Source organism: Haemaphysalis longicornis, unplaced genomic scaffold (assembly GCF_048455015.1).
Source record: "Haemaphysalis longicornis isolate Haplotype H1 unplaced genomic scaffold, Haemaphysalis longicornis Haplotype H1 scaffold_1, whole genome shotgun sequence".
Classification (NCBI taxonomy): Eukaryota; Metazoa; Arthropoda; class Arachnida; order Ixodida; family Ixodidae; genus Haemaphysalis; species Haemaphysalis longicornis.
The window spans coordinates 165,412,480-165,438,681 of NW_027526203.1; the positions used below are offsets into that span (position 1 = coordinate 165,412,480).

The window sequence follows — 26,202 nt, forward strand, 5'->3', positions numbered from 1 at the left end:
ATTAAGAGTATTCAATACAAAGTTCTAGCATAATTTTTTAAATAAATTTGTTAAACAACCGCCTGCTACAATCATAGTTTTCCTCAATTTTATTTGAGAGTCATGGTATCTGGAAATCAGTATGTTGTTTACCGTAATTAGTACGGATTTGTGGTGTTTTTCTAAGCCTACCACGCAGGAAGTACCTCCGACATGCCCTAGAAGTGGCCCCTCCAAAGTACCGCCAGCTGCTTGCCCCGCCTTGGACCTCTCCTTTTCCGTGCAAGAACTCAACGCAGCCATTTCCCGGACCAACAAACGTTCTTCGCCTGGTCAAGACAAAATCTACCATAAGCCCATTTCTCACCTGTCCCACCACTCTCGATTACCTCTCCTAGAATGCTACAGTTTAATTTGGCTCACTCGTACCGTACCTTTTGAATGTAAATTACCAAAGCTAGTGGCCATCCTGAAGTCTGGACATCCGCCGAAGTATGGAAGTATGAATGTATGGAAGGCGAAGTATGGTTCTTTCCGACCGATAGCTTTGCTAATCTGTGTCGGTAAAATTATGGGAAAAATGATATTCAGGAGAATGACCTGGTACCATGAGAGCAAAACCGTTATCCATCACAAATGAACGGTTTTCGCGAGAATAGAGCAGCCATCGACAATGCAATTGCACTCGTTTCGTCTCGAGAAGACGAACTGCATAATAGATATATTCCCATTGCAGTATTCTTGGGTATCAAACCTGCACTCGATTCAGTTTTTCATGATGCAATCCTAGCATCCCTTGCTGCTCTTGACGTCGGCGGAAAACTTTACGGGTGGATATCAAGCTACCTACAGCGGCGAGAACTCTTCATGTAAGGCCCACGCTATACAAAAATGAGTGCCAGAAGGAGATGTCTTGAGCCTCTCTTATTCAACATGACACTTATCCACCTAAAGCAAGTACTCCCGCCTGGCGTACATGTCACACTTTATGCGGACGACGTCTGCATTTGGAGTGCGGCGCGATTACGCCGCACCGCACAACAAAGACTGCAAAAAGCTTTCGCGAAAATATCTGCACACCTTTCACCCAGGGAACTGCATCTATCCTCAAAGAAAAGTGTTTTGATGGCTTTCACTCGCAAGCACATGAAGAGATGTCCATTAGCCCTCGGAGGCCGTACCCTGCAGTATGTCCGAACTCAAAGATTATTCGCGATCTTAATAGACCGTAATCTTTCGTGGGCCCCGGAGGACTTAGAAGGCTCTATATGCGAATATCTGCGATGATAAAAATCGTTGGATACCTTGCCGGTTGTCGATGGGGCAGTGACTGTCCCTCCATGATACTACTCTGTAAAGCCTACATCGACGGCGTACTGCGCTACGGTCTCCCTGTCCTCCAAAAACTGCCACCTACAAACAGAAAACATCTAGCTGTGGCAAGAAACTATTGCCTCCGTGTATGCCTCGGACTTCTAAGGGGTCGTCGTGCTTGGGTACTGCCACTGAAGCAGGCATGTCTGCCCTTGGACGTGATTAGGCTCCGAGAAACCGTGCGGATACATCCGTGACATCGGATGCACTCCAGAAACCATATATTAACGCGCGTAATAGAAAATGACAGCTCAAGTCTTGGTCAAACGTTGACGACATCACATCTTTCCATTCCCTCCCAGGCACCAAATTCAATGCCGTCTTATTTCTCACCCTCGCCATTACACTGTAGATGCAACATCCCAGAATTGACTCTGAGAAGAATATGCCTCAAAGTGGTCTGTAACCACTTTAATCTGTAATCTGCAAAGTGGCTGTACTCTGGCACAAACCACTTTTTTTACACACCGCTCATGTCTACTTGAGCGCAGTTCCTCTGGAATCTTTATTTCATCCACTCCAGACGTTCTCTCATCCCCTCGAGCGGGTAACATCATCTACCTATCTCAGCCGAGCTTCACGCCATCGAGGAAGCCATCCGGCACATTATTCGCCAACCGCCGGGGCAATGAACCGTCTTCACAGAATCCAAGGCAGCTCTCCAAAGCCTACTGCGGAACGACTGCTTCAGCATTCACGAACACTCATCTCGTGAAATAACATGCTTGCACCATCTAGCCAAAGACACTGTGGACACCAAATAACATTTCAGTGGTTTCTAGGACACTGCGGTGTTCCAGTGGACGAGAAGGCAGATGAAGCTGTTCGCAGGGGCCTTCAAATGCATAATATGAGGGAGGCATTCTTCACCAAGCATGATGCCTCAGCTATGACGAAGGCACTTGTTTTAATGGAGCGGAACCGTCTCTGGTCTCTTCCAGAGAACCATTATGCTTTCTTGCACTCCAGAGACCCCGAGCTCAGGATGAAGCTGCGAGAGCTGCTTCCGAGCCGAATAGAAACTTTATATCACCGATTACACCTCAACGCACTGCTTGCGGAATTATACCTGTTTCGACTCGGCGCAACCTCGAATTCTTGTTGCGATAACTGCGGGTCGGAAACCGTGGGACACCTACCGTTAGGGTGCGCCGCTCATATGCTCGCAAGGTGCCGTTTGGTGCAGCAAATCGAGCACCTAAGCCCAGGACTAATTAGCTTAAAGGTACTGCTGGGTCCATGGCCCCACCCATTCAGATCAACGCACAGCCCTGGTGGCGCTATTTGAATACCTGGACGAGATCGGCGTCACTGAAATGATTTAAAATACTGCCGTGATGTTCATCCAACTGCTCACACAAACTGAACGCTGTCTTCCTTTTTAATGCACTTTATAAGCGACCCCAAACCATCCACCGCCGGCGGCGGCGGCGGCGTCCGCAGTGCTCCTCTATATTTAAAAAAAAAACAGCATCCGGCGCCAGGTTTCGATCCGAGGACTTTGCGGCCGCAGCGCGACGCGCTACCGACTAAGCCACGGACGCCAAGCTGATATCAGTGTGAGTAACGCGCCTTATATCTTTAACGCATTCAAACTACGTCGTCAGCGGCGTGCGTTGGCGACTCAGCGGCGTTATAGCGGCTTGATAACTGCGTGGTGTACACGTGATACTACAAACCCGATGGAAGAGATGGAAGAGAAGGCGGCGAGGCGGTGGGCTGCGGGGGCCGAGCGCAAGCGCCGCAAGCGGGCCGACAACCGTGCATTCGCACTTTCACATTCTCCCCCTCGGGGAAATGCGGGGGAATTTTTTACTATTCCTCCTCTTATTTCTTCTGCCTTGTTATATGGGGCCTTTTCTCCTCCCCTACCCTTTCCCCCACCGAGTAGCATGTCGATATCGAGGTTCTGGCAATCCTCTCGGCTTTATTCTCTAACAAAAAGCTTTCTCTCTCTCTCATGTAATCTAACCGTGGTCCCAGAAGCGACAGGTAATCGATCACTACCCCCGCCAAGTAAATCCAATCTAAACGAGATTGCAACGTGCCACGTCATCCGATGTAGCGTGTGGTCGATCCTGTACGTTGCAGCGCCACGTCGATCAGGCCTACTTCCCGAAGGGAAGCTTTCAAAACTCGCGCCGACGCGACAGCGACAATTTCAGCACTTGCTCTGTCGCTGGAACTGGTACGCAGTTAAAGTAGCCCGTTAGGACGAGTCGACCGAGACTAGCCAAAAGTCCTGGAGGGAACAGAAGTAGCGCCGATTGATCATGCGACTCATGAGCACACACGAAATGCGTAAGCTCCCTCCTCACGAGGAAGTCGTCAACTGCGGTTACGAAATCGTTTTTTTTTTTGTTGCTGTTGAGGTTCTTCGTCTCGGGTGGGTGTGCGTAAAAACGTCAATGTGGCCCCCCAAAAAAACGTGCAAAATTTTGCGCCTCCTCTAGAGACGCAATTTCGATTTCCTGTAAAGAAGCAACGTCTACATCTTGTTCATTAAGAAATTCGGTCAGCCAACGTTTTCTTTTTTAAATGCGGAGCATTTCTTAGGCTCGCGATGTCACTCGTCGATGTTGTCGGCGCCGTCCACACGCTCACTGCGCATGCGCGTCGCGTCGAGGCGCAGGTGCGCGTCTCTCCCCCGTACCCTCCTCGCTCTCAACAACAGGTGCGGCGGTGCGGGGGGAGCGCGTCTGTGCATGCATGCGTCGTAGCTACCCGTGCGCTGCGTCGCGCTCAACAGTAAAGGCACATTCCCACTGGCGATGCGCCTCGTCGCGCGACTAAAAGCGACGTCGGAAAGCGACGAGCCGGCCGTCGCTTTTCGGCGTTTTGCGACGGCGGAGCCGATCGCTCTCGGTCCGAATTCCCTCGTCGCGCGACGGCCCCGCAAAACCGGTAAGCCAATCATGGCCGCGGAGTAGGCTGACGTAGCCGGAAACGAAACGTTTCTTTACATCCGGTATGCAAACGCTGCGGGCGGCCGAGGACGAGCCGCCGCCGCCACCGCCGCTGGCTCGCTCGGCTGGCTCGGCCAGGCGGCCAGGCGCTTGGCCTGCTATCGCTGTACCCGCCGGGTCGGGCCGGCAAGCAACTTCCCGTGTGCATCGGTTCTTTGGTCAGTGGCTTCAGCGTGCGCGTGCACTAATCAACGAATAGCGTGGAACTCGTCAGTGTGGAGAAGCGTGTATGGATTGTAAATGGAGCTAGGTGGACAGCGAGACGGTAGGTTGACTTGCAGCCTCTTCGTCTATCGGCGACTGGTAAACACGCGTAGAGTTCGGAGGCGTCAGAACGTTGCGCATGTGAAAAGAAGCGACATTTGTGGGCCGTGATGCGGGTGTTGTGGCGTGAAAGCAAGCGTGTGCATTTCTTCGTGCAATAATATGTTGAAAAGAGCCTTCGTGAGTTTGTTATTTTCTGCTCCTCCCGCAACCCGCAAATGCTTTCGGCATTGCCCCAGGTTAGTAGCATGTGTTTTAGTTTGATTTCTACCTGCTTTTGTCGCGTATTCTTTGACTTCGAATGGTTGACGCACCAACGAGGTCGTATGTACAAGTCGGGAAGCAGCTGCGCTGAACGCAGTCGCATCATCGCTCATCGCAAGTGCGAACACCACCTCAACGCCTCATCGCGCGACGCGCGCCGTCGCGCGACGAGACAAATCGCCAGTGGGAATGTGCCTTAACGGCGGCAGGGCGTGTACACGTGATAACGGCGTGGTGGGTGCGTAGAAAGTTCGCGCGCTTGTGTACGGAAGTGTGCGCATGCGCGTCTCTCCCCCGTACTCCTCTCCCTCGAACGCGGGCGGTGTGTATATAAGCGGCGGAGCGCGCGTTCGGAATTCAGTCAAGGGCGTCTTTGCTTGGCTTTCGCTTGACTTGACGCTTTGCTTGACGGCACCAAGCAACAAAGACAGATTTTAACTTTACGCTCCTTGCCTTCGCTTCTCCTTCATTCAATAAATAAGAATAATAAAGACGAAATAACAATTAAGCATTCCCAAACCATACCCAATTACGCAACATTCACGCGATACCCCCACCACTCTGCGACGCATTTACTCGAGTTCCCCCCGTGGGAAGATGCGGGCGGGTTTTTTTCTGTGATGTTAAACTTACCACATTTCAAGTGGAGGATGTGATTTCGTTATGGTGTGCCGTCATAGTACGGAGTGCGGTTACCGACTGAATAACCTTCAGCTACGTCCGCTGGTTTTAGCTTCCCCGAAGGGTCGCTGACCCGATTTCTCCGGGGCTGGCTTGCTGGTAGCTGCGCCGCCTTGCTTCCACTGCGTCTTTTTTTTTTTTTTTCTGTTGGGGTATCGAAGAGAATGGGCCTACCGCACACGCGGCCGCTGGGTTGAAACACGTCTTTGAAACAGTGGCTCAGGGAAGTATTCGGGAAGGACCGTTCACGCTTTCCACGCTAACTAGGTTTCCCCAGACTCATGTGGACGCATTTTTCCCTCTTCTCTTGACCCCCCCCCCCCCTGTAGAAGCAACGCCCGAAGGACTGCAAAGAGCTGGTGCAGGGCCATTGGAGGACGCTGGAAGACCTTGAATCGCGTACGTATGCATAAACGCGCCCACTGCGCCGCTTTCTCCACACTGCTGGATCTTGCCGCCCTTCCCCCCCCCCCTCTCTCTCTCTCTCTCTCTCTCTCTCTCTCTCTCTCTCTCTCTCTCTCTCTCTCTCTCTCTCTCTCTCTCTCTCTCTCTCTCTCTCTCTCTCTCTCTCTCTCTCTCAAATGATCCGACACCTTTATATTTGCATGACCTTTACGCTCGCGTTTTTTAAAAAAACTAAACAGGCGCGCTATGAACTCGTCATTCGTGTTCGCGGCTCGCAAGGCTTGTGTTGCACTCATACGAAAGCTAGGTTCTGCGTCGACATCGTGAGGGTTAAAGCTTGCGCATCCGTTAGTGGTGTACGCTCCGTTGTTCATGCCCGCGCGCCCTTACCCACTTTATCCTCGGCCATTTTCGCCTGCCATGGAGTAGCAATTTGAGCGTCCAGATGCGTGTTTCCTATTTTTTGGCGACGTTCTGCAGACGCCAACGACATCGCCAACGACCCGGTGATGCTTCCCAAGTTCCACGCCACCTGGGCGACCGTGAAGCACATTCTGGGAGAGGAAGAGAACCCGCCACTCCAGGCATTGGAAATCTTCGGAAAGGTGCAGCACACGCGCCCTTCTGTCCCTTGGCGGCCAGCACAGCGGGTTCGGATTTCGTTTCAGATGATGATCAACCGATTCTGCATAACGGACAACGATTTAAAGCCCGTGGGCCAAGGCTTATACATTGGGTGAGTACACGCGCATATCATGTCAAGACAAGGGGTCGCAACACTAGACAGTGAACATTTCAAAAAACCCGCAGCGGTGGCTCAGTGGATACGATATTGCACGAGGACGTGGGTTCGATCCTGGCCATGGCGGCCGTTTTTCTTGTGGAGGTGAAAAACCAAAATGCCGGTGTGTAGATATAGGTAGCGGTGAACGTTAAAAATGCCCAGTCAAAAAAAAAAAAGAATTTAAATTAACTTAACCCTAAATACGAAGTTATCTAATACGGCGCTCCTCAGAGCCCGCGTCGCACAAGTCCCAGCTTTATTTGATGATCTTGATTTGGAAAACTAAAAATAAAGATAAAATTGATATCTCAGAGTAATAATTGGCAATGCAATAATTGTTAGCTACATTTACCCCCGACCGCCTAAACACGGCCTTTGAAGAAATGTTCCAGTTATTACGGAATATGCCGGTATAACCTAGTGTGCTTACCATTCAGTCAAAGTGACAAAGAAGTGAATGTGCTAAAATGTTATTCGCCTGCGTAGCGTGCTTCGACTTCTTCAATCTTTTACATCTGTGTGCAGCGGATAGTCCGAGCAGTAGTTTCTTTCTAGCTCTCTAGAGAGATAAAACGACAAGCTATTGCAGTGACGTCAAAGTAATTTTAAATCCAATTAAACGCAACCTCAGTATTCTTGATTTCAAAGCTAATCGTATATCACGGTCATTATTCACTTGGTGTTTGTTCTGGCGCTAGATGCAAAGAATATGCGCACTCTCGCGACATGTTCAATTCCCCCTTGCGGACTTGCTAGTCTGTCGACACAGCAAGTTACCAAACCGTCCTGGGAGGCTTTCGAAAGGAAAACGGCATTCTCAAGCCAACAAAGACTTGGTGTATATGTCCACGCGCAGGTGTTGCGCGGAAACTGCGTATTACCACGACGCTTGCCATTCGGAGAGAATTTAGCACACGATGCCTTTTCCCTTTACAAACGGTGTTGATCAGGCTCGCTTTAGGCGTCAAAAAATGCGAGTGATAGCGAGAAAAAGAGAAGAAACTGGTACGCCTTCCTATATATACTTCGGAGCCATTATCCAACGCAATACGCTGGGTTCGGGAGACGTGCACATCCTTTGGAGTGCGTTACGCTCCTCGCCAAAGTGGTGAACGAGCGTGGTTGCGATCCTACTCCCCGCGAGTAACAGCGGCATCTCGTTACACTCCCTTTTATATATGTGAGTGCACGCACGTTAGAACAGGAATGGGGGGTGAAGTTACGATGTCACTCCTCATCCAGTATGGAGAAGCACTGCAGACGCACACATAGAAATATTTGACGCAGTACTAATTCTTCCTGCACTAAAAATGAGTACGTCGGTTATACACACATAAAGAATGCCTTAGTCCTTTCGGTGCCCCTTTAGTTTTCCCGTAATGCTCTCAATCCCATCCTATGTCATGTATCGTCAAATTTTCCTGCCAAACTCGCGCTGGCATCTTTTAGCGAGGAGACGTACGCACCACCGCTGCTATCTGTCACCTAAATATAACTTGTATACGGCTGATTTGCGTACCGATGTTAAAGGCAGTCTCGTCCTATTCGTGTTGACACTCTGCTACCAACGGTGGCTGCCAAATGAACAGTTTTGTGCATGAGCATGGGTCAATGTATTGCCCACATAAACGTACATTGTAGTACGCCATACCTTATCCGACCTGACGCAATAAGTAGTTGCGACAATAATGCCGCCAACAGCTTGACATTATCCCTGAGAACTTGTGGCAAGCTTCTGAAGTCAACGAATGGTCGACCTAAGAAATTCTGCTCACTGATGCTTTGTGTCTAAATTACGCTCAATACTAATAAACGTTGTATACGAATACAGGCCCTCACGCGGACTAATTTATTCTGCAGTGGTTTGTTGGCACACCAAACGAAACTACCAAATTGACCGGCGGTGAAGTTATATATATAGAAACGCCACGGGGTGCTCAGATCGATATACAAACCTTCTCCACAAAATTTTCGGGACAAGCTGTTCGTAAAGTGGAAAGGCCGGTGCCCAATGTCACAGCTTATTCAATCTTCACTGGAATCATTACTGCGCCGTCCACGCCAGTAGGCTCGGCAGAGCCGTACAAGGCTCGCTCGGCCCGCAGTGGGGTTATGGGAGCACTCACGACGACCCCCTTCAAGCTACCGAGTGATTCAAATCACGACGCCAGAAGGGGTTCCGCCGTCGTATGAGCCCCAAAACACGTAACCCCAGAACCCTGCCTCATAATAGATGTAACGTCTACTGCAAGTGTAATTTCGTAGAAGCGGTTTCTAGAGAAGGCGCCGCAGTCTTGGTGGGTGCATATCCGCCAGAGGTAATCTTTTCGCTAATCGCTTCCAGGGCCTCCATCTTCGACCATTCCTGCGACCCGGACGCGGCCTACGTGTTCGAGGGAACGCGTCTCACAGTAAGAGCCACCAGGAGCCTTAGCGTGGACAGCGTGAGAGAGGTACGCACGCGCACTCGCGCAACTGTGCTCGCAAGCTTGCATAAAACCCGCACGTGTGACGGTGCGCCTCTTCCGACCAGGTATACATCTGCTACGTGGACAAGCTGCTGATGACGGAAGACCGGGTGGCTGCGCTCCAGAGACAGTACTACTTCACTTGCAACTGCGTCCTCTGTCAAGAGGTACGTCACAGCCACATCACGGTTGTAACTTGTAACACGCACGCGGACAAGCGCTGGAATGTGCGAATACATCGAATAGATTGTGGCGTCGCCGATTATAACGGCCCACAGGTTCTCAGACCCACGGTACATCAGACCTCGTCAATGTGGCATCACACCGAAGCACAATTTCGGCCTGCTTCTTGTGTAGTGACCGCGACGTGTTTCAGTTCCCTAGAACTGAATCCGCCGCTAGAATAGGCGACACCTGATATCTGTATCACGCTGAATTGAAACAAGATTCCCGGTTGAAATGTGCACACGCTCGTAGAACCGCCCTTTCGAAGCACGCCTGCCTTTGTTCGGCTGCGGTGAACTCGCACATTGCCGAAATATCCCTGCACTTGTTTCAGGGTGCAAGGGAGCCGCTTTGCGAAAAGTGGAGCGGGCTCACGGAGTGCATCCGCAACCTCCAGCTGGACTTGGAGAAGACAGGTGAGTGCACGGACATTCTCGCCATTCGAGCGACCATAACGCGTCCCGCATCCTCCCTGCCGTGCGTTGCAGGCTGGTGCAGTTATGGTGAAAAATAAACGCGTTTTTTTCTTACAGCAAAGCTGTCTATGGCTAGGACGCGGGATGTTTAAAGCGAAAACATCCTCAGTGGGACCGGTGGCGTTCTGTCGAAAAACTAATGTATTTCCCCATAGACCGGTTGGTCGATCGAGACGCTCAGATACGATCTCTGGACACATGGCGCGTGCGTGAAACCGGGATTCCATTGTGTCGAAGTGGTTACTTGAAAATCGCGGAAAAGGCACGGTTCTCGGTAAGACAATACACGCATCGATCATAAAGATGAAGTGGAATAGTATACCTTCATCTCATAAGTACCACGTATCAGTATACATTTAGACCGTTCGTAGATGTGCCTACTTAGTGCGCGAATAATCGTCGCATCGGTTCCTTCTTCGTTTGCGATTTGAGCCTTTGAAGGTTTGAAGATCGATTGGACGCACTTTCAGCGAAGGTTGGACGCGCTTTTAGCTTTCGCGCTTCTCTCTACTTTCTCAAGAAAGGGGTGGTAAATTATGTCGCCCGCGCAATAAACGCCATGTGGGAAAGCCAGCTTACCAAGGCAAACCTTACACGGATAAGGTCCTATCTTTCATATTTTGATGTAAGACGGCTTATATTGCCCCTGGAAAAGTGCATTCCCAGCAATTCATTTGTATTTAGAGGTGAAGTCGACTTCTAAGCGATCGGTGTAAGCTTGGTTAGCTCACAAAATACAAGCTTGCACCGGTAAGGTCCTAGGGCCTTCATATTTTGATATAAGACGGCTTACATTGCCTCTGAAAAAAAAAACGCCTTGCCAGCAATGTATTTGTGTTTACAAGTGAAGCTGACTTTAAGAAGATCGGCGTGAGCCTGGTTCTTGTAAGCTGGTTTTACCCACAATATATGTCGCACAGGGAAGCGTACTCACAAAGAAGAACGCGATGTGAACTGGGCCACGCGAGTGTAAGTGCCGATGGCGTGCCGATACTAATGCGGCATTCAACGAGCGTGCCCGCGAGACGGCATGTAAGCGGCGAGGGAGAACCGACGGTGCATAGGGCGAGTCACAGAACGCCGCAAAGCGCCTTCGGCGCCAAGGTGCCAACTTGTCCGGAAGAGTTCACGGGCGCCCACTCCAGGTCCCGAAGAGACTCTCTCGATCGTCATTTAGGCTTGAGCTGCAGCGTGTGCACCATACAGTCCTTCGATAACGACCTCACCGCAGACATAAAAGTCCCACACACACAGCCCGTCCAGGAAACGCCCCTCCTCCCCCCCCCCCCTCCCCTCAAACGCCCGCAGCTTCGCCGTAGAACCACCTTCACATAGTGGAACGACCGGTGAATTTTTTTTTTTTTGAGTGGAGGTCGAGGGGGGGGGGGGGGGAGGAGGGGGGGAGTAAAGGCATACAGCACTAAGACAGCAGAATAAAAAAAAAAACGGAAAAATTAGGCGATCGTACTATTGACGACATGCGGCAGGAAATAACGCATACACGCACAGCTACACCACTTTAATAATACGGGTGTAGGAAGAACCAGTGGCCCTGGTTTAATAGCCCCAACGTCAAGGTAGGAAATATAGTGGTCCCGGTACAAATAGTATCAGGCTAAACGTTGAAAAAAAAAAAGTTCCCGCAAAATCCGCTCAATATCCTCCATTTTTGTGAGAAATAAAGCTTGCTCTAGTGGAGCTACCAGCTGTTCAAAAAAATTGTCTGCAGGTCATCTGTCAATTTTATTCGATTTCCGAGAAGAAGAAAAATGTCCTCACTGCAGACTAATGTCTCCTTTTTGCGTGCTTGTAATGGCCTATAGTGTTATAACGATTGTACGAGAAGCGTAGCAAGTTGGCGAGTTGGTGCGCGTTCACACTTGCGAGGCAACACACTTGCGAGCAACCTCAATTCGTGAAGCGCACGTTGAAAACGTCTGTCAGGGTGCGCTGCAGAAATTGTCCTTCTTAAAAAGAAAATTGCCCAACACTCCTCCTACAGTATTACGCAGACGGTATTTGGAGCACGCGCCAATAATAATTGGTTGGTAAATTTGAAAATGTGCAGAAACTAGCTTTACGTTTTATTTGTTCTTTTTACTCTGGTAACTGTAGTGCAATCCCGTTAACTGATAGGGCTAGCGTGCAAAAACGTGTGCACAGCAGGATCGTATCTACAGGTTTTTCCGCTCAATTTAGTCCAATTGCCATACAATTTAATCCAGGCGCCAGCCGATTTAATCCAAGCGCCATCTAATTTAATACAGACGCCAGGTTTTCTAATCCAGGTGCCGGCGAATTTAATCCAAGTGCCAACCAATTTAATCCCTTCACCAACCAAATTAATCCAGCTACCAGAAGAGTGTTCAGCAGTGTTTTGTGCGAAATTAGGCACAGCTTTGCGGACTTTCTTGAGCGTGGTGTGGTGAAAACGTGGTGTTTCTTGAGCCATTATGTGCAAAATATCTTATGCGAACAGCATAATGTACATTTACTAACACGCGCAGATCGTTGGTGCAGCGTGCTGTGAGTTGATCGTCTGCAAGAGCACCGTCAATAACACGCGTCAGAAGTATATTCTGCTCTTCGCGTAACAATGCCTTCAGAAGCTCGTTTGATAAAAAAAAAAAACTTAAATTCCCTTTGAATTCTGATTTTACATTAATGAATGCTTTTCTCCAGCGTTAAGCAGTATTTCCATCTGCAATATCGTCAGAAATATCGCCGGCTCGCGACAGTAGTGTTGTCTGCTGGCGTAACGATACGCTGGTGAATCTGCTGGCGTAACAATACGCGAACAGACGATACTTCTGATGATCTCGCAGTCGATCAGCACACGGCAACAACGGATCAAACGAAACCGCCCTCCTGGTCGGCGGGTGTGGCGCATATAATATTTTGCACATAATGAATCAAGAAACACCACGTTTTCAACCCACCACGCGCAACAAAATCCGCAAAGCAGCGCCTAATTTCGCACAAAACACCCCTGAACATTCTTCTGATAGCTGGATTAATTTGATTGAAAGGATTAAATTGGTTGGCACTCGGATTAAATTCGCTGGCACCAGGAATCAATTATATGGCGTCTGGGTTAAGTTATATGGCGCTTGGATTAACTTCGCTGGCGCCTGGATTAAATTGCATGCGGTGGGATTAAATTGAGCGGGAAAACCTGTTGTTTAAAAAAACCAACTTTACTCGAACATCTTAAATTGTCGCGGGAATGTTACCTCCAAGAACCTCTCAAACGTTCAGTGAGGATGCATCATATTAAAACTATTAGGCAACCAATAAGCCACATGAATGCTCATAATTTCGGTTTTTTTTTTTCGAGGGTGATTACTTAGTGGAATCTGTTACCCGAAGCAAATGTGGACTCAGCATTGTTATATTTATTTTCTCCACGTATTATAGATATACGTTCTTGAAGTATCGTGTTCAGAATTAGAATACTCAATGCTTTAAATGACATTTGTTTGTTTTGGCATCCGTTCATCTTTTGTGCATATCGATATTTTTTCCTCTTATGAATGTGCTATTCGTCTTAAAACTACTCCAAGCAGTACTGATGTCATGTTGATCTAGACTGAGTAATTCGTATTTCTTTGTGTTCTCTCCTCAATGGGGCCGAAAAGGGCATGTTGTATCTGAAAAGATATTTTTTTTGGAAAACCCAATGAAAGAGAGTGTGCCATTTCCTTTGCCGGAAATGTGTGCCGAGGCAGGATGTAATTGCGGCGGGCGTCGTTTGTGATGTACGTACGCATGGAGGAATTCCCTCTATAACAAGGGATGCATCTCGTCCTGCGATAAGGCCAAATAAATCAAGTGGCACGTGTTAAGGAATAGAAAAGGGATAATCATCAGTACGAGCTATTTAGTCGCACAAGTATACTAAAAGCCGCTATACAAACATGCAGTTGTTTCTTCCGCTCTTATTGTTCTACACATGCCGCTTGATTTCTTTGGCATTTATTTTCTGTTTCTAGATACAGTGCTTTAGTTGCGAACCAGCGGTGGTCCTGTCTGTATTTGAGTGCCACGCTGTCAGTCTCTCGGCTGTGTTAAAAACCTTCTACAAGACGTCAGAAGTGCTATGAAAGGCGCTGGTGAATTGCTGCTGTGCATGGAGGCACGTAAAGTTCCGTGTTCATCATACAGCAACCGCTTATCACACTCCTCACTCGCGAGTGGGTATCTGGAGGTGGAGAAGGAGGAGGAGGAGGAGCAAAAATTTATTTAGCAGTGAGGTCGAGCTGGTTAGTGGACGGGGCCCTTAGTCCATGGCTGGCCGTTGGTGGCCTGCCGCCTTCGGCATTAATAATCAGCGCAAAACACGCACGCACGCACGCACGCACACACACGCACGCACGCACGCACGCTCAAACAAACAAACAAACAAACAAACAAACAAACACAAATGGGGCTAGAAACGGGCAGGTCAGCGCTGTCCTGTTGTTTCTCGCCCTTTTGTGCATCGTTTTTGCAGCGAAGCTATTATGCTCTCATTGGTCGGAAAATTTTGTGTCGTAAACAATAAATCCAGGCAGGACCCAGCAGTTCTCGCCCAAAACGCCGAACACATGCGTCAGGCTCATCAGGCGCGCACCACAGAGATGAGTATTCGTGTAAAGAAGAAAAAAAAAACACAAAACAAGCGTCGGAACCGCATATAGGCGCCGGTTGACAAAATCTGCCGTTGACCAAAAATATCGGACAGAGAAAAAATGCTCGTCGTCAAAACTGAACTCACTGGGCAAATAGAAGTTTCGTTGAAGGCAAAATGCTAAACAGTATCTCCTAATGAAGGCAGAAAATGTGGCCGCAGTTAGTTGCCCCTTACAAATAACTGTTTACACGGGTGACAGTTTGCGACAACATTTTTGCAAGGGATCTTCACCGGTGCATGGGTGGAGAAAATTACCAAAACAGAACTATAGAGGCATGAGAGGAAATTATACTGAACGCCCTCTTGCCGGCCTGAAGCAATGTCTCGCTGATATTATTCTTAAATTACAAATTGAAGAGGCTAAGTCGTAGCATGGCAAAGGGCACCATTTCCCCAGGACGCCTACAAAGACTCTCACATTCGCGCTATAACAGTTATTTTCGCTTACAATACCTGTGTAGAACGTTTGCGCCTCCTCAGCTACGTTAATTGTGCTAAATATTTTAGTGTTAGTGAAAATAAAAGTTCAGTTCAAAGAAGACGTTGTTAAAACCCAATTTCTCTTCATTTTGCACCTTTAAAAATATCACCTGTTTTTTGCATAAATTTCAATAATTACGAAAACCGCAAAGAATTAAATTCTCCTATCTGCATGCAGCACCCTTGTTAAATTACGAATTATTTCCAAATTACAAAAAACGACTTACTGATCTTTATACGTTTTGATGATTTATTTGGATTCGAAATGAAGTAGCTTCGGCATTGGCTTGTGAATATAAATAAAATGTAAATTAGCTATAGCACCGAACCACAAGGAAAAAGACAATATACCTCCCCCCCCCCCCCCCTCAAACTTCGTTGTGGCTTTATTTTCAAATACGATGCATGACACGGGATGGTGTCGAGCCTGGGACCATTACTTCCGGGGCCATTTGTTGCGAGTCAATTTGTTTCGCGACCGAGATAACCCAGATACCTCACTCGTCGGCTGATTTTCGATTTTTTTTACGTAATCACGAGCACCGTAACATGTATGCCATCATTATTTGTAATCATAAATTTAGTCCCACAGCTCGTCAGGATTTTTTCCTTTGCCATAACCACGCACCAGTGTGCGTGCGTTTGCCTCCTTTTCTCTTTATCTATTGACTACTTCGTATCTTTTGTAACGTGATCTGGGCAGTACCGAAACCCGCCACTTTCAAAGAGTGTGCCCACTAGTTATCACTATCATCGTCATAATACAGGCGGCATCTCTGCCAGCTCTGCCGCCACTGCGTCACAGGGTTTTAAACGGCGTGCACCTTGGACACGCCGCTAGGCAGAACAAGGGACCACTCTCAGCCACGGGCCACCACTTCTCGGCCTGAAGTGGGTCACCAAGACAGGCGAACGACTAGTTAGGCTAGTTAGGCTAGTTAGACTAGTTAGGCTAGTTAGGCGAACGACTAGTCGTATACTATATCCGCCACTTTCGAAGGCCTGCCTCCCGCAACGGGATGAATGAAGCGACGGTTCTGCTTGCGAGCACCGTGCAAAGGGTGGGCTGACATCGTTGATCGATGTACATTAGGAGTTCTTGCTGACATAATCAGTGTGGTAGCATATGCTGCCACGGCAGCTTAATGATGATCACGCATTCAACGAGCCCGATGAGTCAGCCGAAGGTTTTGTTTTGACAAGCAGTTGCACAGGTAGCAGTTGCACAAGTCGAAAACATGCATGCACGTTCTTGCTAGCATGCTCGAAGTAGTGACTTAGCCACCGCGTCAACTACATGATGACCCCACTGTAATCATTGCATCAAACGTCACATGTCGGATAAAACTGCGTACATTCGTGGCCACGTGGTACATTCGGGGTTGCGGCGTCGTGGCTGGTCGCAGAGGTCGTGTCTGGGAACTCCGAGGCATCGTAACTGCCAGCTGTGCCACCGTACCACCATCGCAGAAGATTGAACGCTCACCCTTGTAAACAGTAGCGCATTGTCGCGGCCGCACTCTTATTACAGGGACGAGCGGGGATCTTGATGCAAGGCTTCCTATCTTTCCTTTTCGCCTGGAAGCAGTTCGAAAGCTGCAGCTCAGCACAGAACGGAACACCGTAATTTCCTCTTAGCAGCAGACATTACCGACAGTTTCGATCGAGACGCAGGCGGTTTAGGAGCATGTAGTAAAACCATTTCAGAGAGGTGTGTTTTCCCATTTAGCGATGACAAGCGTTGCCGAAACACGCCGCAGAACGTCCATTAACTTTAGCGTAATTCATCATCAAAAGTTGCCGCCCATACGGTTATGGCTGATAACTTACATGTATACAAAACCTGTTATAACAATGTTATAAACTTTAAACTGCGCACAAAGCAAGCTATCCCGCACGTAAATGCTTTGCATAACACTCGTGAACTCCAGAACAACCAGAAAAAAAAAAAAAAAGGTCTCATAAATGGGAAAGCGGCACCTGTACCTTTTTAAGTCTCTGCTTTGATTTTGTTGGGATTTTATGTAATAGAGCTACCAAGTGCTTTTATTGCTGCATCTGAAAGGACGCCCGCCACCAGCGGCGATATCGCTTCTTTGATGTCAGATATGCGCGCAAAGAATGGTAGGTCTTTGAAAAAAGAAAAAAAAAATATCTTTTCAGCGAGCTCTTACGTTCTGCGCGTAGAATAGTAACCTTTGGCTCGGGTATTTCAAGGTCACCTAATCGAAGGACTGGACGCCCTTATTGAACATGCTGTAAGAACATTTGAGATGTTCGAAAAAATGAGAAAAAAAAATCCCTCACAGAATTTGTATCAGATGACTGTCTTTAAGTGCGAAGCATTCTGTGGCACGGGAGAATTATTGCCTATTACCTCACACGCATCTACGTGTAAGCATGCTTGGATCCTAACGGGAAAGAAATATTTTTGTGCGAGTAGCGCGAGTAAGAAAATTTACTTTGCATAAACCCTAAAGTTTGCTTCTCCTCTATAATGCCCTTTGTGCTGTGGTGCACCCTTTACAGGCGAGTAGGAGATGGGAGAATAAAAGCCAGACATCCAGCAGGGTCCTTGATACTGGGATCAGCATGCGAAGAATGCTTGGCATTAAAGGTTTTAAAGGGCTGCTCACGGTTGAGGACTTATATGCGGAAATCCTCTGAGGAACCGCTGCCGATCAGCTTTCTCATTAAATTCAGCGAGCAAAATAGCCCAGTGACAAGGCTGAGACTTCAACCACGGGGTCTGCACCGTGACATTTTGCATCGCATAATGTCGTAACCCACATCGCTGGTTGCTAAACGTACTCTCGGCATAGTTATTCGCCAGGTATGCCCCTTGGACGCAGCGACCGGTCATTCAACCGCATTGCAAAAAATCCCGGGCCATCTCCACTAATGTGAAACCTGGGGAGGGGCGAACGTATCATGCAGTGTATAAGTGCATTCTCGGCGCCTTGGCATTTTTGCCAACGGAAATGAAACCATTGGGGGGTAGAGGTATACAGCTTTGCTGTAAAGCGTCTCGCGTCTTTGAAGCACGAAGCGTTCTAGCGCGAGGCGTAAATGTTACGAAGCGTTCCAGCGCGAGGCGTAAACGAGTGTCCCGGTGTTTTAGTACTGTGACTACATAAGACGACGGTTACGACGCCGACATTAGACGCCGACAGCCCGAGCCCCTAAGAGGATTTGCCCCCAAAAAAAAAGCAATCCCGCTTTTTAAGTGCTCTGCGCTAGGTCTCTATGATGTCCCGCAAAAGGTTTGAGTTCGATGTATCCAGCGGATGAGCCAGATGATATTTACGACTCTTAGACGATCCCAATATAATTGCAATGGTAGTACTATAATGGTAGTTTGCAAATCCTCTATCAACACGATGTAAACGATGTTAGGACCATCCACTTTGAAAACTAATCTCGGGAAAACCGTGTTCTTTGTTGCACTGAAGTTTTGCACGGCCTGTTATAGTCTATGTTGTTTAAAAGTGACACTAACAACGCCAAGTAATCGATTAGAAATCTGTTTTATTTCGCCAATGAGAGAAACGCCTACCGAATTAATGTTTCCCATATTCGAATACACGTAAAAAAGGCTTAATCTATGTCCATAAACGAAAACGGGTTTTCATTAAATTAAACAATAACAACCAGGGCACCACTGTTAGGTGCCAAATTTAGAAAAAAAAAACGACCATAAAATGCGACCTGCGTGCAGATTTTGAGCAAATCAAGCCAGCCATTTACTTTTTCAAATAGGTTTCTTTATTCTTGCAACACCCCGCCAAAGCAGCTCGCTTTCAAGTGACTACACTGGGTTTATCGATTGTACGCGTAGCTGGGTTAGTCCGACAAATGTGCAGCAATATTTTATACAACCAAGGACAGTATGCTAACCCCGACATTTATGCGGTGGGAGGGATTGATGGAGCTCCCCCCTGTTCGTCGGCAGAGAGCAAGGAAGACGTGGAACGCATCGCGGACCGCTGCCGCGAGATCCTCGAGTGCCAGGGCACGGAGCTGGCGTCCAACGACGTAGCCAAGGTGGAGGCCTTCGTGCTGGGCTTCCAGTGCTTCTCCAGACTGTCCATGCACGCAGCAGCAATCAGCTACGCGCTGCAGGCCATGGAGATGATGAGGCGAGTTGGCAGTCCACCACACCACGCCCTTCCCATGGGGATTGGGTTTCGGGGGGGAGGGGGGGGGGATGTTTCGTGGAAGCAACCGCATCGACGTAGCCGCACATCCGAACTCACGGAGCTGTAGCGAAAGAGTACAAGCACACGGCACGGATTCAGACCAACATTCATTGAAAAATCCAAAGCACATCCCAGCAGGTATGGAACAAAGGAAAACACCAGGAAGAATTTTTTTTTTCGAGCGAAGCGTACATGTTGGTTGGCGAGGCGCTTATGAGGGCAGGGTAACATAGGGAGAATGCAATGATAGCGGTGTAGAAAAAATTAGGGGGCGCATTTCCTGAGCCCCTCCGAGGATGCTGAGGATGTGAGAAGCATATACTTGTTCAGCCACGTAAAGATACTCGCCGTCAGGGATAGTTCGTCTCACTTGATAGAACGAATATGTGCGATATGACTAGTACGAGTTTATTCACAGAGCCTCAACTTATGCCCAAGCACTCTTGGACATGTATAGCGAATGAGGGAAAATAGTAAAGAGTACACCGAGAACGACGACCCGAGCTAGGCGACAGAAAACTTCGAACCGGGGGTGACGTAGTTCTTGGTGGCGATGGATTATGCGAGAGGCGCGGGACCTAATTTTTTAGTGGAACTCCCATTTTACGACTTTCGAAGGACCGCGAGAAAGCGTCGTATGACCGGGGTGTCGTACGATCGGGGTGCGGGTAAATGCCGGCCTAGTAGGCGATCTCACGCGACAGGTGGGCTAAGAACTCATTTAAACTTCTGTATTTTTGGGGGTTCTGGCGTGATTTACGAACCTTTAGCTGAAATCCCAAGTTTAAAAAAGCCACGTTTATGTTGCGCCCCCCTCCCCTTCATGCGTCCGAGCTAGCCCGCCAGCCAAGCGCCGCGCGCTACGCGACACTAGTGCGGTCCGGCGCTATGTATAGCCCGCTAGCCCCACGCCTTGCGCGCGCGAGATAAGCCCGACGTGGTGAAGCAAATTGAGATGGGAAAAGGCGAGTGTGAAACTGCCAAGACCAAGCGAAGCGAACGGTAAGGACGATATTACAAGGCGGAGATGAAAACAAACAAAAAAAGAAAACGGCTTTCCCGTACATGGTGGAGACACCTTTTGAACTAAGGGAGCCGCGCTTCAGCGAGCGTTCCGTCATGCACCGGGCAGGCACGTTACACTTGACCTTGGCATGGCTCATGAACAGGCTGAAAAGTTGGCTCTGGCTGCCAAAAAGCAACACTATTATGTAGAAGGTTCATCAAATTTGTTTTGTTATAAAATTGAACCTCCAAAAAGATTAATTTGTCAGTGATTATGTAGAAGCTCCATGCACGATAAACAAGAAAAAAATGTGTCCCTTGTTGATTTTGGCTTCGAGACAAAAAAGAAGCCATATGGCTAGCTAATCCAAGTAGGCGAGGAACGTCGCTAGCGGCAATGGCGCCGCCCACGGTGGCCCGCGACTGTAGCGACAGATTTCCCTCTAGTATATATTAGTATGAAACTGTTTGAACGGTCCCGTGCCGTCGCTATTGGGTCAAAGTGCTCAACACATAGCTGTTTTCGTTTCCCAGCAACCCGAAATAGATGGTTCAACTTCGCGAGTACACCGTGTTGCGGCGAAAATTATAGCGCGGTCTTGCTACAGTGACTTGCTGCGGCGGCCAGAGATTGACCCAAAATGGCGGTGCCACCGTATACGTGTCCCTTGCGACGGACGCGCGTCAATTGAGACACTGTACCAAAGGAACGGAGTGACAACGCGGCTTTGAAAGACACTGATAAGCATAGAGCAGAGATATAGGGAGAGAGAGCGTCTTGAAAGTAAGAACTTGGATCGAGCGGGCTGGGGAAGCGGGTGTTCGGTCATCGCCGTGGGGTTACGTCGTATGTGTTTTCGCGTTAGTCGGCGGCTCGATGGGAGCTTAAAATTCACAGTACGTTTGCCACCTGAACTTCGACTTCTCGCGGTTGGCGCCTTGGCGTACTGCTGCCGCGTGGGGCCGTCGAAGGTTGACTCCCGCTCACGAGTGCCCGCGTGCTTGCTTGCGTTTGTTCAGCTAGTGGTCTGGCCAGCCTGCGGGCCTTTGCACATCAAGGAGCGTCAAATGGGGGTTTAGAATAAAAACAGGTCGGTACGAGGCGGTGAAGCGGTGTAAAAGATTGAAAAAATACCGGTTTATCCGTGCCAGGGTCCGTTGTATTTAGCGGACCACGTGCACTCGAGCGTCGTATCATCGGGGTTTAGTGCATTATTCCTATGGGGGGGGTTTGCCGGGACCGCAATGATCCGTCGTAAGAAGCGGGTCGTTGTAAGTACGGGGGACGTATCAGCGTGGTTCCACTGTAACACCAGCCGGACGTATACTTGATTGAATCTGAGTGGCCAAAACCACACGAACGCGTGTTCTCCCATTATCAAGATCATCCATTTACATCTTTTAAGCGTTTATTTTGCCAGAGGGCACAAATGAAGGTGTGTGATCAGCTAGGTGATAATGGGGAGGATGGTCAGATTGAACATGAAAACATTCGCTTCCTGGATGAAATTGAGACGCGAAAGATGACAGGGTCCTTGTGTCTAGGCAATGTAGGAGGACGTGTCGTCTACGCAGAGGCCGGTTGCATCCTCTTCGGACGCAAAAGGAATTCTTCGCTCTGTTAATATGATTTGGCACATACCAGCGTTCGCGTCGCCAAGCAAGGAGGACATTTAGCGGGAACGTTCTTGCTACTCACTCAATTAATTTCCACTTCTCATATCATGCTCAAATTGCTCATCTCGGCCACACTTTTTAAGTGGAAGGCCACAACGCATTCACGAGGTCCGGCTTCGGTCAGCTAACATTAGCGAGCGGTGGTGGTGTTGGGGGTGAGTTCTTTTCACGCATTGCGGAGGCTCCGCGTTGGATTCCCACCTAGGCCGAAATTTTCCCATGTTTTTTTCAAGTCAATTATATTTGCGTGCAGAAGCTTCCAGGAGAAACCCGTTTTTTGATTCATTGAGCCGCCGGCCATTATGTGCCGTCTCGCGGCCACGATGGAGCCGAATGACGGACCTACCGAGCAAAATTCTCTCACAATAATATACCCGAGAACTTTGTTCGTCATAGTGTGCGTCTTCAAGCGTACGCAGAGCATGGCGAGAGACCAGCCGCCGAGAATTTCGTCCAGATTGCGGGGTGTCCATATCAACGGGGTCAATATTAAAGAGACATGACTATCGCGTTGATGTGCACCTATAGTTAATGTACGCGAACTCTCGTCAGCACAGACATGCGTCGGTCCTCATATTAGGTGCTCGCAAAATGACTAAGTTGTTTACGGAATGAGACTATACTTATATAGGCGGAGGGGCGGGGCGGGGCGGGGCACCAAATTTTTTAAGTGCCGATAACTTTATGGGCTCGCCTTGTCGTCGTATGCTATCGCTCGCTAACGGTCGATGCGACTGCCGGAATCAGGCGGTGGAGCGAGATAACGGACCCAAGTAGAGCCTCATGTACCGGCGTCAGGGAGTCACGCTGAGGCTTCTAAAACCACGAGGTTTAAATTGTCATAACCGTTTGAGCCTCGTGAACCGTTGGCGCTTGTCATACATCTCCCCGTTATTTAGCCCAAAGAAAACTGCAGGTACATTTCAGCAAACTCTGTCTATATAACCGGCAGCCCCCGCGTTTATTTAGCTAGGAACGCTCGTTGGGTTGGTTTTTACGATAGTAAGCGAAAAAAGCGGCCGTGCAAGAAAAAAATGAAATGCGCAGAAGAAACTTACTCCACCTTGGGGATTTCCCCTAAATCTGGTCGATTAACACAAAAAAAATGCGTGTTCGAAATGACGCAGGAAGGCTCCAGCCGCGCAAGAAAAAAATGGCGTGTTCGAAATGCCACAGAAAGGCTCCAACCGCGCAAGAAAACAATTACGCCTTCGGAATGATGCAAAACAGTTCCAGCAGCTTCAGCATACGAAATTAAAGCAAGCACAAAAAGAACAGAACTCCCGCTGGTGCAGTTACAGGCATGGGGCGCGCGAGCACGGCGAAGGCGGGAAATTTGAAATGCAGCAGTGAGCGGATGACGGCGCTGCAGCCCATTATGGCGAATCACTGCTCTGCACGTGACAGCTTTCACATTGAGTGGCTTCAATTCTTTCTCTGTATATAATGGCGTGTTAGTATGCACTATGGCGCAATACTATAGTACAGCGATAGTACTAGTAGTATCATCGCAGATGCCGCAAAACGCCGTAAATGTGGCTATCACAGCAACAATCCCTGCCCAGATTTTCAAGGTCGTTTCCACGTAAAATGCCATAAGAGAAGCTCGTGATTGCCCGACGCCAGTGCGCTGTTGGCTCCCCGCGACAGGTGAGATAACCAACTGGCGCTTACTAATCACAAACTGCTCATGCAATATGTTACGCGCGAAGAACTTTGTGAATCTGCGCCTACGTGAAGTTGCCTTGGTATTTTGTAGGAATTATCATTTTATACCCCTCGGATGATTCGTAAATTATTTGCATTGCAATCAACACTAAACCTTTTTTTGGTGCAGTTCTGATCTCATAAAAATGGATTTTAGCTGACCTTAACTACAGTGGATAGAAAACACGTTGCTCCAAACAGTTTTTTAAGGAGAGTCACTTCTCTAAATAAGTCACTCGCTGTGCTCAGGGTGAATATAGCAGAAACTGCAGGTAGTCACCAAGCTTTGCATGAGCGCCAAAGTGTCATGGGTTCACTGTAAAGTAGGGGATATTTAATCAAATAATGGGTATACTATGAGTAGATACTTTTGACGGAAGTTAGCCAGCATGAGGGGGAAATGGGCGCGACGCTTCGGTTCCGCCCTTTGCTGTTTCTCGTGCCACACGGCGGGTTCCTTTGTCCTCATTTCGCAGGATTTGCTACGGCCCGTACAGCCCCATTTACGGCCTCCACCTTCTGCACATTGGGAAATCGTACCAGGCGTCTGGAGACCACGTCAGCGCCGAAAACTTTTTCCAGATGGTATCTATCTTGTGCTCGTTGTTGCCTCCTTGACGTAGGGCGTTTTTCGAAAGTGCATCACAGTGTAAAGGAGTGTTTTATTCTCTATTACACGCAAGCCTGGCGGCATAAAGAAATGGGCGGATCCCACGCATGTATGCGGGAATAGGGGTAAAGCGAAGCAGTGGCGAGTGCATGGAGAAATACGAGACGTGCCGGGAAAAGCTCGGCGTCTCAGTCCCCCTGGCGAACACGTGGTCGGCCGCACCACCAGTTCTTGACGTGGCCAGCGATGAGTGGGGAGGGTGACAGCTAAGAAGGTGCACGCGTATACATCTTCCATGAAGGCCAGTAGCCGCCGGTTTGACGGTGCCGTCTTGTCCTGCCGGTTGCCCCACCCAGGAATCCGCTCCCCTGATGCGTAGTGAACGAAGCGCACGGCGATGAAGTTTTCGTGGATGTCAGTCTGATCTCAAAGTTGGCCAAAGCGATTTCTACGCCCCCACACTTGGCCCGCGCAACGCACGCGTCGCCCGTACCGTCATCAAAAGCGACCTGACTGACTTACTGGCTGACTGCGAAATGCATAGCAGTCTCTTCGGGGCGCCGGTATGCGCGGAAACGAGTGCCGTCTGGCGGTGCTGTGAGAAACCCAGCGGCGCGTTCGACCAACCAGCAGCGCCAGAAAAGCTGGGAGGAGAGCAAATAAAGCTTCGCTTTAGAATACACTGTCCGTACCCACGTTTGTTCGCACCTCACGATGTTAACGTCGTCATCATCGGCATAATCGTCATCATAAATAAGAGCTTGGGGGAATATTCTTACCCAATGGTTAACTGTTGCGGATGGTTCTCCCGTACTCTATACTATACACCTCAATGCCGCTTTGTAGTGTCAAGTTTTGAAGCCACGGGAACAGTTGGGGCTCGACGGTGGGGCCTGATGATTGCTCAAAGTAACATAACATTGCTCAAAGTAACAAAGTAACAAAGTAACCCGCAACATTCGGTGTACTCGTCCAATTCGAAGGTCATGGGTTCAGGTTGCATCTGGGGAGCATGTTTTCTCCACTTTTTGTCTTTCAGGCATTTCGAGTTCATCACACACAAAAAATGGCGGGCCAGTTTCTCTATGCCCTCAGTATTCTTGGCATGCTTCTTTTCCTATCTGTATTTATATTGTACTGAACGTGTTTGCGAGCGTATGAATACACGCAGCACCTCTCATAATGAGCGTTCCTACCAATTCAATCGAAGGAGGGACTAGCTCCTAAATTTTCCTCCTGCACTCTTAGCAGAGCCTGAAAAATGAAACAGTGCCAGGGGAATGGTCGACTCCACGGCACGAGCGCACAACTGGCATTGCATGGTCCTGAGCTGACGCCCAGTGCGGCCGCTCGGGTATACCGCGCGTCGTACGGAAACCAATCTTGTGATTTCCCGTAACTGCCTGGTTTCAGCCACGTATCTGAGCGAGCTGTTTGTGACACCATGAATTTATGTCGCCGTTATCTTGAGATTGCAAATTGTTTGTTTTGCGTCCCCCTCCTCTTTCCCTCTCTCGAACAGGCCAGCTCGAGCATCTCCGTAAGCCACGGCACAACACACGCGACGTACCGCGAGCTGCAGCTGCTAAGAAAGTCCAACCGCAGATGCATTGCCGGAGGTAGCAAGTGATACTGGCTGCAAGAAAAAACACGACGTACCATATGTAGCAGCATTTCCTTCGTCTTGGTGTTTAGCCCATCCACAACTGTGGTTGAGGGTCGTGTGGGCCAAATAAACTTCGGTAGGTTGCTTGTTTAGCGAGCAAAAAAAAAAAAAAAAAGAAAGAAAACACGGTGACATGTATGTTCTGACGGCAAATGTGCATACTGACTAAATAAATCCCATGGGGTACACGTTTTGGAGAGGAAAAAAGAACGAATAACATCATTCGTGTCATACGTCACCTGTAAAGGAGCACGCTCAGTCAGTCCTGCTTGCGCGTGGCTTTGGTTGTGTGGACAATCT

At 48.8% G+C, this 26,202-nt stretch overlaps 1 protein-coding gene across 1 annotated transcript in view; it reads left to right on the forward strand.

Moving 5' to 3' along the window:
• Window positions 1–26,119, forward strand: part of LOC144138927 (histone-lysine N-methyltransferase SMYD3-like) — a 59,823-nt gene extending 33,704 nt beyond the window's left edge. The window contains exons 4-12 of the mRNA XM_077671446.1: window positions 5,858–5,927; window positions 6,414–6,538; window positions 6,602–6,669; window positions 9,062–9,170; window positions 9,251–9,352; window positions 9,745–9,826; window positions 18,991–19,177; window positions 24,103–24,211; window positions 25,759–26,119. Coding sequence (XP_077527572.1) covers window positions 5,858–5,927; window positions 6,414–6,538; window positions 6,602–6,669; window positions 9,062–9,170; window positions 9,251–9,352; window positions 9,745–9,826; window positions 18,991–19,177; window positions 24,103–24,211; window positions 25,759–25,866 — 960 coding nt within the window. The 3' untranslated portion in view covers window positions 25,867–26,119. The remainder of the gene's footprint in view (window positions 1–5,857; window positions 5,928–6,413; window positions 6,539–6,601; window positions 6,670–9,061; window positions 9,171–9,250; window positions 9,353–9,744; window positions 9,827–18,990; window positions 19,178–24,102; window positions 24,212–25,758) is intronic.
• The last annotated feature ends 83 nt before the right edge of the window (window positions 26,120–26,202 follow it).